We start from the raw sequence: 13221 nt of genomic DNA, 5'->3' as shown, positions 1-13221 counted from the left end.
CCAGTTTCAATTAAGAATGTCTTTGATGGAGCAGTGAAAATTATTAATTTTATTAAGTTACAATTCTTGGGCATATGTCTTTTTAATATTTAGTGTGATGCAATGGAAAATTCACATAATGCTGCATCCCTAAGTACTTTGTCTTGAAAAGAAGTTGTGTGATTACTTGAGCTGAGAGCTGAACTGGCCCCTTCTTTTATGGCACACTATTTTACTATAAAGAATGATTGACAGACAAACCTTGGTTAGTCAAACTTGAGTATTTGGCAGAAACTTTTTTGGGAAAAGAACAAAGTGAGCCTCTTACTCTAAGGGAAATAACTGACAGTATTTGGTGCTTTCAAGCAAAATTTGAGCATTCAAGTAAAAATTAGAATTTTGGAAACCTTGTTATCTGCAACTGTAAGTTTGAGAGCTTCCTAAATACTTAATGTCTTTTCTGATGATATTTTTCTTTCTGGGCAAAGATTTCTTATGGCATTATTAAACTATTTAACATTTTTTCAAAATATAAGAACTAGTTGGATGAAATATTACATCCTATAAGCTTCATATACCTTATGAAGGTATACGAAGCTTCAATGAGCTGCGCTCATTTACAGACTGTATATAGTTTATCAGGTATTTTTGCAGCTTATTTTTTCCAAAGAGAAAAATCATTTGTGAGGAATCCTTTTCTTGTTCCAAGATAAAATTGCATGCTTATATTTAAATTCCTAATATATTTAAAAGAATAAATCTAATATTAAAAGGTATAATTAAAAAAATAATTCAGGGCTTCCCTGGTGGCGCAGTGGTTGAGGGCCCGCCTGCCGGTGCAGGGGATGCGGGTTCGTGTCTTGGTCTGGGGGGATCCCACATGCCGCGGAGCGGCTGGGCCCGTGAGCCATGGCCGCTGGGCCTGCGCGTCCGGAGCCTGTGCTCCGCGGTGGGAGGGACCGCAGCTGTGAGAGGCCTGTACCGCCAAAAAAAAAAAAAAAAAAAAAAAAATAATTCAGACTCTTGATCTGAGAAAAAATGTCAATTGATAAGCATCTCAAAAAAATTCAGGTCAGTATTTAAATATACCATTTATTTGAAATGCTACCAATCCATAAACTACAATATAGATATTTTTCACATGTGCAACTATAATAGCTAGAATTAACAACGGACATGACATTGCACTAAAACAAAACAAAACAAAAATTAGAACTTTTATGCTGAACTCTAGAACAAATCTGTGGTCAGCTAGAAAGGATGTATAATGTACACATGTGATGCTTTTTATTTCTTGAAGAACACCCCACCAAACCCAGGGTCAGATCACTTTTTTGAAGACAGTGCCACTTTTTCTTCAAGGTTACACTTACTACCTGAAAAGAGTTGTGACACCCATGTTATATTGATGCCTGTTGTTGGAGGTTCCTAAAACCACCCTCAGTTTCGGTGATTTTCTAGAGGGACAAACAGAACTCGGCAGAGCTGTTACACTCACAGTAGCAGTTTATTATAGCCAAAGGACACATTAAAATCAGCTAAGAAAGAAAGTGCATAGGGCAGAGTCCAGGAGAGAATAGATGCAAGCTTCTAGTTGTCCTTTCCCAGTGAAGTCACACAGACAGTGCTTAATTCTCTCAGTAACAATGTGGGACAACACATGTGAGGTATTGCCAATCAGGAAAGCTCACCTGAGCCTTGAGGTTTAAAATTTTTATTAAGGTGTAGTCATGTGGGCCTGGCACCCCCTTGTGGCAGACCTTAGTTACTGCATCAGTTTGACTTCAGAGGTGGACCAAATCCCCCACCATAAAATCATATTAGCATAAATGATCTGGCATGGCCCAAGGTTCTCAGTAAACAAAGACACTCTTACTGGGCAGGATATTTCAAGGGCTTCGAGGTTATCTCCTAGGAGCTGGGCAAGGGGGAGATAGGCAGTTTAGACAACCCAAGCCTACCTTATTGTGTAGTGGTGATATAAAGAATGTGATATTTTGATATTATAAAATAAAACATGTTAACACCTGGGAGATCTTCATAACTCAGTGACCCAACATTACCAAGTGGCTATTGCATAATGCTACAAAATACGCATGAATAAATGGTACACCAGTGGATTTTAATAGCAGAATGGAACATTTATAGGTGTGGTTAGATTGTACATTTTATTTAACTTTTAAGTAGCTTCATTGAGTAGCAGTTTTCGTAACCTATGAACCAAAACAATATACAGCAACTGATTGAATTCAGAAACAGATGAGAATCCAGCTGTCTTCTATTAAGTGAGCTATGAAAGAGTATATAAAATTTAAAATAAGGCTACTCTTTTCACTAAATGTTTTTTGGAAATTATAGTTATATAAGGAATATGTTTTCTATATTGACAATATTAACTCCACTATGTTAATTTAAAATTAATAGTAAACATTTAGAATGTACTCAGTTTTAATTTCTATTAATATTGATAGAAACTACCTACATAAACACATTTCTTGGGGGTCCAGTAATTTTTTAAATATGTGAAAGGACCTGGAGATCAAAAAACTGGTCTAGAGGTAATAGATGGGTGAGATGAACAGCTAAACTAAGGGAGGGGTAGGCTTGTAACTGGGATCTCAGAGATAAGTGCAACAGGGGTTTGAATGTTCTCATGAATCTTTAGTTCCATCTCTTTATCTGTTTGGCCCTGTCACCTTCATTCTTTCTTATTATAGACTGGGTCTTCCAAGTGGTGGAAAACCTAGCAAGTAAATAAAGAAAAACCCTTTCTTTGACCTTGCTTCCTGTAGCTTTTGCCTTCAGAAAAAGACTGACTGTCAGTTTCAGCGTGAAGAACTCTGCTTGGTTCAGGTGCTCATCATGGAATGATCGATTTTGACTAGGCTGCATTCTTCAAAGAAAATGAAAGCTTCCTCGGAAGTGGGGGAGGAGGAGTATCCAGAGGGTGGTGTGAGTGTGTTTTCCCCGAATGGGATGGGTGCTGAATAGGCAACAACCAAATCAATGTCTTTGAGTGTCAGCAATTTGTATAAATTGCCAATATTGTGAAAGTTCAGAGTAGGAGAGGCTGGGGGTATTGGGGTATTCAGGTGAGGGAACTAATATTTCTACTCAGTTTTTCTACTGAGAAAATAGATGTGACTACAAGGCATATACTAGATGATTTTTAGACTTGAAACATCACTTTGGGCAGAATGGTCTTTGGAAGATTCCTTTGAGGGGTTGGCATTTGGGCTCAGCCTGGAGTCACGGTGTCCCCTGGAGGGAAGAGTGATAAAAGATCTCTAGAATGCAGGTGGGAGGACAGTGCAGCTTGAGGAAATAGTTTGAATGAGAGAATGCAAGGCATTCTCCGTGTGGATTCCAGTAAGGGATTGTGACTTGAGAATTTCAGCGTAGGCAGGAATTTTTGACAAATTTGTTTTTCTTGGCCTCCCACCTGTCAACGCCTACCATGCTGAAAGCATTGTGCCAAGGGCTAGAGTAGAGAATGTGAAGATGACTTAACGTGCCCAGTGTCCTCAAGTACTTTTCAATCTAATGGAAAAAAAGAGATGTGAAAATGACTAACTATATTACAGTAAGATAAAATATCAAAAAAGAATATAAGAAATAAGCTGGTAGTATGATAGAAGAAGATTAATTATGCCCAGAGGTTCAAGGAGATAGCACGTGAGGTAGGCATTGAAGAATGACATGGATTTCCATAGGCAGGCAATAAGGGCATTTCAAATGAAAAGACTAGCATGATCAAAGGGATAGAGACTTCAAAGTATGTGCTTGATGTGTTTAGGAAGTGGCAAGTAGTCCTGTGAAGACTGGGAAAGTCATAAGAATTACTGAATGTCATGTCAAAAGTTCGGATTTTATTCCATAAGCAATGGGACCATTTCAGTTTTTGAGATCTAGTTTCAAGCATAGCTGTTTGGGGAGGTATTATTACAGATGTATAAGGAAATAGAAGAGCAGTGAAGCTAGAAGACCTAATGCAGGAATTACTACAGGACATGATGAGGAAGAATGTTGACAGTGAGAAGGGAAAAGACTAGATAGAAAAAAGGGTATTGAGAATTTGGAATTGTTAAGGCTTTTTGACTAATTGGATATGAGGTAAACAGAATAGAGGAATAAGTCAGAGGTACTGATGAGAGGTTTCCACTAGGTTGAACCATATGTAATTGTTTTTTTGACCTTAAAAAACACAGCAGTATATAGTTTTACCTAATAGCTTGGGTGAGTGGATTGATGTGTGACATAAGTCAAGATGAGAAGCAGGAGAGAAAGAAGAGAAGGGATGTGGGAAAGAATGATGAGGAAGTCTTTTTTTTTTTTTAACATCTTTATTGGAGTATAATCTTTGCACAGTTATAGGACGGGTTGAAATAGAAAGAGAAAAAGAGGGCCTGAACGACAGTAATTGGTGAGGTTGGAGATGCAGTATGCGAGTTGGCAGTAGTGTTATGGGTAGAGAGATAGGAAGGAATCAGTGTTGCTTTTGAAGTTTTGAGTCTAAACACTAGGAAAGACGCTGGTGCCATTAACAGGATAGAGGAGTAAAGAGGAAGAGGGTGTGTGTGTGTGTGTGTGTGTGTGTGTGTGTGTGTGTGTGTGTGTGTGTGTGTGTGTGTGTGTGTGTGTGCCGCGCATGTGTATGTGTTTGTAAGGATAGTTGCTGATATTTTAGATTTGGTATAGTCATCTTAAGGTGAAGCTTCTTAGCAGGTACTTGGTAACTTAGGCCTGAAGCTTAGGAGGAAAGCCAGCTTTAGGAAGAACAATTTGGGAATTATCCTCATAGAGAAGTTATAATTTGAGCTGAAGAGATACTGATATTTCTATGAGTGAGAATAGAGAAATAGAAATTTCTGAGGGGAAAAAAAACCCATAGAAAATACCTTAATTTTAGGATGACTTTTGGCTAAATTGCATAATCTTTTCACCTTATTTAAAAAAATGTTACATAGGAAAAACATTTTGAGAAAGCATAGGGAGAAAACCTATGTCTAAAACAGTGCCTAAACATAGCAGGTGCTTAAAAAATATTTGTTGAATGAATAAATGCAATTTGTCTGGGATATAGGGGACATAGGAGAGAATAATGGACTTACGGTGGAGAACTTTGAGTGCTGTGTTCTAATGCCTGCCCCCGCCCCCCCACCTTGGGTTATTGCTGGGAGCAAATGAGTGGATAGATCTGAGAATATTTTGAACTTTTAAAATGTTCTTTGAGATACATTTCTCTTTGAGGTACCGAAAGAAGTTCAGCAAGTAAGGTTATAAATCTAGTCTAATTCAGAAGGTTATATTCTTTCCATATTATCTGATAAGAATTAGGCTTGCAAAATATATTTTGAAAGTTTAAAGTATTCTCATATTCCCATATCTGTATATGAATTTTTTTTGGCCTTTGCTTGTCTTTACTTTTTCCCTCTGCCAGTGACACCTTTCTCACCTTCTCAGTCCCTTGCTTTCTCTGAATTAGTTGCTACTTGGCTTGTAGGTTTCCGTTTAGCCATCAGTTTTTTCAGGAAGTGTATACTAAAATGCTAAGACTAGTTTTTCCATATACCCCCGCATTCTAGTACTTGCTGTATCAGATTGCAGTTCCCTGATTTGTCTGTGTTCTCCATGAGACCTATGTCATGGAGTTCTGTGGTATTAACTTGTTTTTCTACCATGTAGCCCAATGCTTGACACATAGTTTGCTGGAGATGGATGAAATAAAAGGCCATGCCAGACTAAAGTTTGCTTTTCAACTTCAGATTCAGTGTTTTAAAGGTATATCTTAAAATACAGGTTAAGAAATGTTATAGTTGCAGTACGTAGCCACTGAATCACCATACCCTCCAAAGTTTTAGATTGAACGTTGTGAAATTAAACAAAGCAAAACAAAAAAATCACAGTGTTTCTCTTTAAGTAGAAAAACTACCCTTCAAGATAGTTTACAACTATGTTGCAGTAATGCATTCATTGGACCAGATGGTCACAAGTCATTTCGTTGCCCTCTTTTCATGTACTTAGTTACTGATATGACCCTGTAATTGTTGAAGTTCTAAGAGAAGGTCAACTGTAAGAATTGGTAGCTTTTTTTGAGAAATGAAATTTCACTGATATAAGGGCTAGAGGCTGTGAGGTAGGAACTGATGTTAGCCTTGGGCTAGTGAGTATTGTGCTTTTCCTTTTTTTTTCCCTTTGTTTTTTTAAATAAATATGTTTGATTAGTGTATAACATTTTTTGGAGAGGGTGTGGCTCTTTCTACTCTTCATTATCTGTTTTCTAGGGTGATGGGAGTTAAGGTTAGTGAGAATGAGACTATCTTGGTCAAGTGTACTTCAATATAAACTTATTTTAAGTCTTTACTGAATTTGTTACAATATTGCTTTTGTTTTATGTTTTGGTTTTTCGCCTGTGAGGCATGTGGGATCTTAGCTCCCCTACCAAGGATTGAACCTGCACCCCTGCATTGGAAGGCAAAGTCTTAACCACTGGACCACCAGGGAAGTCCAATATAAACTTTTGATTGCATAAGCATTGTGTTCTTGGTCCCACCTTTAGTATATTAGTCTTTCAGTAAACTGAATTTTTGCGTGGATGGACATGTAACAGTGTTGTTTCTTTAAAAAATACTCCCACAGAACTTAAACCTTCTTTGGACCCTGTAAATATGTTACCTGTGGCAAAAGGAAAAACAGTTTCTTTTCTTGAGCTAATTTGATCTGAGATATGTAACTAAATGCATAGACAAACACACAGACATACACACATACTTCTTATTTGCCTGAACACACAAATATACTCAAGATGTCAAACATACACATGAATATTTCTTAAGTAATGCAGTTGGTCTAAGGGGCACTACACGTCTTATGCTTAGTCCAGTGGTTGTTCAGGTGAATTTACTAGTGACCAAATTTTAGCCTGTCTGCATAACAACGTGGGGGGGAAAAAAGACAATAAAATCATTTACTATAAGGTATCTTTACTTTGCCTTCACTTTAAAAAGTCAGTTTATTTTTCTTGACCACCAGCTCAGACTGTATGACTGTGGGGACTATATTAGTTAAAAAGAAATATGGAGGGCTTCCCTGGTGGCGCAGTGCTTGAGAGTCTGCCTGCCGATGCAGGGGACACGGGTTCGTGCCCTGGTCCGGGAAGATCCCACATGCCGCGGAGAGGCTGGGCCTGTGAGCCATGGCCGCTGAGCCTGCACCTCCGGAGGCTGTGCTCCGCAACGGGAGAGGCCGCAGCAGTGAGAGGCCCACGTACTGCAAAAAAAAAGAAAAAAAGAAATATGGAGGTTTCAGGAGATTTATAGTAGTTTTAGCAAATGTTTTTAGTATATGTCTTAACCAGACTGAAATAACCAATTTAATTTCAGAAAGGACAGCATGTGTGAGAAAATATGATTAACATCTTTGAGAGTTACAGAAAAACTTTAAAAGTTCATGGTATGATCAGGCACACAGAGTTCCAGGTAATTCAGGTGACAGGAGATTGTTTGGCAATTAGATTTCTGCACTTACGTTTCTCTCTGAGAACTACTGTGCCTGTCAGTGACATAACTAGGAAGAAGAGCATAGTGGAAAGTAAAAGTGATCTGCTGGGAACTTCAATTTAGTTTCCTTTTTAGACAAAGGAAGCTTGTTGATGGTAGTGCTATTTTAATTGTTTTCTACTGTAGTAGACAGTTTCCATTTAGTATTGTCACGTTAGTTTTAAATAATTGTGTAGTTTGAGTTGTATCTGTCTATATTCACACCAGGTTGTTTTCTCATTTTATAGATTTCTATATTATTCTACCTGATTAGGAGAGACTAAAAAACACAAAGGTCCTCCCAAGGCCCCTTAAATATACTGCACCAATGTACAACATGTTTATAAAAACATTCATGTGATTCCAAATTTAAAAGTAAAATGATTCCTGCAGCTTGTCCAACTTGTCTCTTTTCTTGTTGACTTACTTAATACGTAGTTTCATCTTGGATGTTTTATTTTAGATAAACTGATTGTGTAGTGTCTAAGAAAATGAAATCAAGAGACTCCATATCTGTCTGTAAGATTTCGCAACCAAAAATTGCAAAACTAGCTGAGAAAAATGTATTTACTTCTTAAATTTCCTGCTGTTTCTTTTCCCAATCTTCCTTGAAAGACAGAGAGAACAAGAGAGAGGGATAGTTTACTTTTAAATAGAACATTAGATATTTTATTATTAATTTAGGCAAATTTAAGTCACAGTATCTCAAATGCATATTGTCTTTGCCATTCCTCCAAAGAATATATCCACATTGGGGAAAGAGTGGGGCTATTTGAGGGTTTCCTTTTAGAATTGCCAGAAGTGGAAGAATTTCTAGTTTATGAATACTTTGGAGCTTCCAATGTCAATTAATGTGTATGATCTGTTACTGTTCAAAAAAGGCGCTTTGGAAAAAGAAATTTCCTCTTAAAAATCAGTGTTTTAGCAGAAATGAAGATTGGTTTCTCCTGTTCTCTTCCCAAAATTAGATGCAGTGTAAACAGGACTGGAAGGTAGGAAGATAACAGAGGCTTAGGTGATCTAATCATCCATTATGCAACAGTATAAAATTTGATATTTTCATTGATGAAGCTGAATTAGCCCCATAGTCTGTGTATACTGTATATAATTTATATATATATAATTTTATATGTATTAGTTCATTTATAATAATATCACACAGCCTTCTATGAAGCAGGTACTGTTATTATGTGCCTTTTTTAGATGAGGAAACTCAGGCTAAGAAATTAAGAAATTTGCCCATATTTGTACAGCCAAGTGGCAGAGCTAGGATTCAAACACAAGCAGTGACTCTGGAGTCTTTACTCTTAACCATTATACTATACAGCCTATATAGTGCTTTTTCAGTTTTGTTTTTCTTTGAAGGAGTTTAGGACAAATATTTAATGTGTTCTAAGGTTGAGATGGAGATTATGTTCCCTTTTTTTACAAGTGATAGTAATGAGGTACAAAGTATAGAGACTTGACCATAATTATGGAGGTTTCTGATAAGTCCTAGTCTCACCAGTCAGCTTAATCTCTTCTGAAGACGTTTAGGAGGCATCAGTGCAGCCATCCTATCTGTGCAGATATTTAAAATATTCTTGTTAGTATGATTCACCTTGATAATTTGAAGTGAACAATAAAGATAATTCAAGAAATTCTAAGTTTTGATTAACACCATTCAGTTTTTTCCTAGAACAGCTGGAGACTTGTAACAATGGAATGTTTTGAGGATCACGCTCAACTACATATGTGCTCATAAGCCTATTATTGGATAATTTAATTTCAGTTTATAGTCATAATCAAGAATTGACATGTTTTTCCTAATGTGTTCAAAACTTAAGAGTTTTTGGCATAAAAGGAATTACTAATAATCAGGAAACAAAGTTGTTCATTAAGATTTATGTCTCTGTCTTGAACTGAATACCTGTTTTAATGCCAGAATCTTATAGAAAGTACATAGGTGTAGAAACTGAAAATCACAAATATATAAAAGTCTTTAGTCAGGTATTTATTATAAATTAGTTATTGTGTAATGCCTCATGCACCTTTGTGTATCGTCTTATGGTGAGTTCACAAGATGAATGAGATTAAAAAATCTTTTAATCTTGACATTTTGACACACCAGAAATTTAACAAGTATCAAGTATACAAAAATAGGTACTTTGTTTAAAATTGTCCTTAATTTTGTCTTTGTTCAATGTGTAAATCTGCTCTGTGGGTTAGCTCCACTACTTAAGGTAATAAGGAATGTACCAGGTTCACATTCCAAGGTTGTCCCATATATTTTCACAGTTAAATAAACTTCTAGCCTAGAATTTCAAAATATTGTCCTGATCATCTACCATTAAATTTTAGCTCTTCAAGGAACTTTTAATGATCATTGGTCCAAGCTTTTCCTATTAGAATTAAAAAAAAAAAACTACAAACAGCTCTTAAAAGCTAAATTTGCTTGTCAGTAGCCTCAAAGACAGTGGTTGAACTAAGACTAGAATTCTAGAAGAATGCAATGTTTATTGTTCTTTCCTTTCTTCCTCTAATACTAATGGTTTACAATTATGTTTTTTTCTATTGAGTTATACTGAAGCTTCATGATTGTTTTTCATCATTTATTTTATTTCTGCCTTATACACAAACTGTCAAATAAATGGGTTGGGTTTTAGAAGAAAATTAACAATAATTCTTTGGGGAAGTTCTAATGCTAGATATTTAAGTATATCAATGTAATATGAATGTTTATTGTTTTCCTCTGAATGTTTCAAGTTAGACAAGTACCAAAGGAAAGTGTAAAAATATTTCATAACAATTACTTTGTAGATTTGTTACCATGACCATATGAAAATTCCAGTCTGTTTCTAAGTGTGCTTCTGTTTATATCAATCCACGTGGCTTTTATAGGCATAGATTGGTAGTATGGATAATGCTAGAGTTGTAGCCATGGTATAGCCAGTCATTTAAGCAAATCATCTAGTAGTACGGTAGGTAGAAGATAGTTAAATTGAGAGCAGGAAAGTTAAAGGGACAAAGGTATTATTTATTGGTTTGGCCAAAAAGTTCGTTTGGGTTTTTCTGTAAGATGTTATGGGGAAACCAAACGAACTTTTTGGCCAACCCAGTATTTCCCACATGTTTGTTAAATAAATGTGAAGAGTTCAAATGCGTGGTTATGGAATGGATCATCTTAAGACAAAAGAGAATAATCAGCTTCATATTGAAATAGGAAATTAGAATAGCAGCCTTTAGACAGTGTCATTCTGTTTTTCTATTTTAGGGCACAAACATTAAAATGGAATAAAGTTTTATTTTCTCCCAGGTACCATGTGCCTTGTTATATCAAGTCTTGGTTCCTTAGTATATAGAGAGGTAGTAAATGAACCATTTGTTTCCATTTGTCCATCTTACTCTTATTTTTCTAGGTAGGCATTAGATTGTAATAAATGTTTTTATCTTGAACAGGTAGACAGTCCTGGAGGTAGAGAGATGGGCAGAAATAGAAGAGGTGAATATGTGAGGTGATTAGACCTGAGCTTATCGAACAGATTAAAAACTGAGTAAATGAATTATTTTTGAGAGACTGAGAAATTAAAAACAATTGAGTTAAAATTGGAATGACTGGTTCAGAGTAAAATGTAAATGTCGAAGTTACATGTAGGTATGTAAAATCTGTAGTAGTATGTTTTTCAACTGCCAGTAGTAATTTTATGGTTGCTATTTTTATTCTAATCTCTTAACCTTTTTTCTTAGGTGGTATCATGGAAAACTTGATAGAACTATAGCAGAAGAACGCCTCAGGCAGGCAGGGAAGTCCGGCAGTTACCTTATAAGAGAGAGTGATCGGAGGCCAGGGTCCTTTGTACTTTCATTTCTTAGCCAGACAAATGTTGTCAACCATTTTAGGTAAGTCTTTATTCCTATTATGAGGCTACATAGTGTAGCTATTTTGCTGTAGTATTCATAAATATACCTGCTTTAGTGACATTTAAATAATGGAGAAAGAAATGTGTTTTCTATTAAATGATTTAATAAGTGATTTAGAGTAGATACTATTGAATGCTTACTTTTTTTAAAAAAACAGTATTATTGGACTTTTTTGTGCTAATCATAAGTGTAGTTATCACTTTTAAAGTATAAAGAATTACAAAGAAACTTTGAGTGGTAAAGCAGAAAGAAAGGAAATGTATACTTTCAGACCACAGAGTAACAGAAAATATAGAAACAGTATTTTAAGAGTGCAGTTTAATTCATTTTAGCTTCACTGTTCTGAAACTCTGCATTCATTTCAATTAAACAGGCATCTAGATTTTCAAGTACAGATATCAAAGTTTGTATCAATATATTTACATATATTATTGTCTTTGATTTCATTTTTATGGGAGCCATTGAAAAAAATTATCTAGTGCCTGTAAAGTTAACTGATAAAATGTTTGTATATCCTTAATTTTCAGATTTTAAAATAGACTTTAAGAGTACTGTCATATCACGTGTAAAATGTGAAATTATTATTATGCTCTGTAAATATTTCAAGAGATCTGTAAACTACTTTTAGCCAAAGGAAACTAATTAAAATTGCTATTTTGTCTTAAATATGGAAAGTAAGAAGAGTTATCTGAGGATGGATTTATAAATATTTTAATGAATTATGTAATTGAGGTTTATAAGTCAGAAATGTATTTCATATCAAATGCATACATATATCTTTTCAAAAGAAATAATAACCTCAGGTAATTTGCATATGGTGAAGGTATTAATAAGTGGTATTTTAATATAAGGATGCAGATAAAGGAAAAGTATGAAAATTATCGGTTTATAATTTACATGGAACTTGGTCTTAAAAATTGGTTATAAAGGTTTTTGTTTTACTGTATTTTTTTTCCTGTACAAATAGGATTATTGCTATGTGTGGGGATTACTACATTGGTGGAAGACGTTTTTCTTCTCTGTCAGACCTAATAGGTTATTACAGTCATGTTTCCTGTTTGCTTAAAGGAGAAAAATTGCTTTATCCAGTTGCACCTCCAGAGGCAAGTAAAATATCTTTCAAAACTTTATTATTTCATTTTACTAATGGGTTTAGCTCCTGTTCAGTTTCTCATGACATTTATTGTAATATAATTCAAGATTTAATTCTGGTTGTAGTGTCAGAGCATAACTGGCAACTTCTTTAAAAAAAGAAAGAGTAATTTTTCTGTTACTTTGTATTTAAGTTACTAGATTTTTTTTATCGTACTGTATGGTGATACCCTAACAAATATTTCTGAATGAATGAGGAGTAATTACTGATATCATAGTGCTAATGCTGAAGTTGCTGCAAGATTCTGAAATGTCTTCTGCATCATTGGAGAAAGGTTACTTTATATGTTGCGTAGTGTATTTAAGATTAAATGATAACTCATATTACCTGATTAAAAACATATTGGTTATACTGTTAAAAGAATTTCTGTACAAACAACAACAAAACAAGATGAGCATTTCCAGAGTTTGGGTATTCAGAGCTTCAGTAAAAAATAGTTTGAATGATCCTACAGAATTTATAATGTGGAGTTTTACTGGCTTTAACTTTGTGTGGACATACCCAATTTGACTTTGACATAGAAAGGTTATCTTTTGTAAATCAATTTTTTTTATGGTTTCTAGCCAGTAGAAGATAGAAGGCGTGTTCGAGCCATTCTCCCTTACACAAAAGTACCAGACACTGATGAAATAAGGTATTTTATGATATAAT

At 35.2% G+C, this 13221-nt stretch overlaps 1 protein-coding gene across 5 annotated transcripts in view; it reads left to right on the top strand.

The window, feature by feature from the left end:
* Positions 1-13221, top strand: part of RASA1 (RAS p21 protein activator 1) — a 109810-nt gene that overhangs the window by 39175 nt on the left and 57414 nt on the right. For all 5 annotated transcript variants that reach the window (XM_033401655.2, XM_033401644.2, XM_004263550.4 and 2 more), the window contains exons 2-4: positions 11244-11396; positions 12385-12520; positions 13134-13204. In XM_033401655.2, the coding sequence (XP_033257546.1) occupies positions 11244-11396; positions 12385-12520; positions 13134-13204 (360 nt within the window). The remainder of the gene's footprint in view (positions 1-11243; positions 11397-12384; positions 12521-13133; positions 13205-13221) is intronic.

Source organism: Orcinus orca, chromosome 3 (assembly GCF_937001465.1).
Source record: "Orcinus orca chromosome 3, mOrcOrc1.1, whole genome shotgun sequence".
Lineage (NCBI taxonomy): Eukaryota > Metazoa > Chordata > Mammalia > Artiodactyla > Delphinidae > Orcinus > Orcinus orca.
The sequence above is the reverse complement of the archived record's forward strand: the minus strand, read 5'-3'. Positions and strand labels throughout refer to the sequence as shown.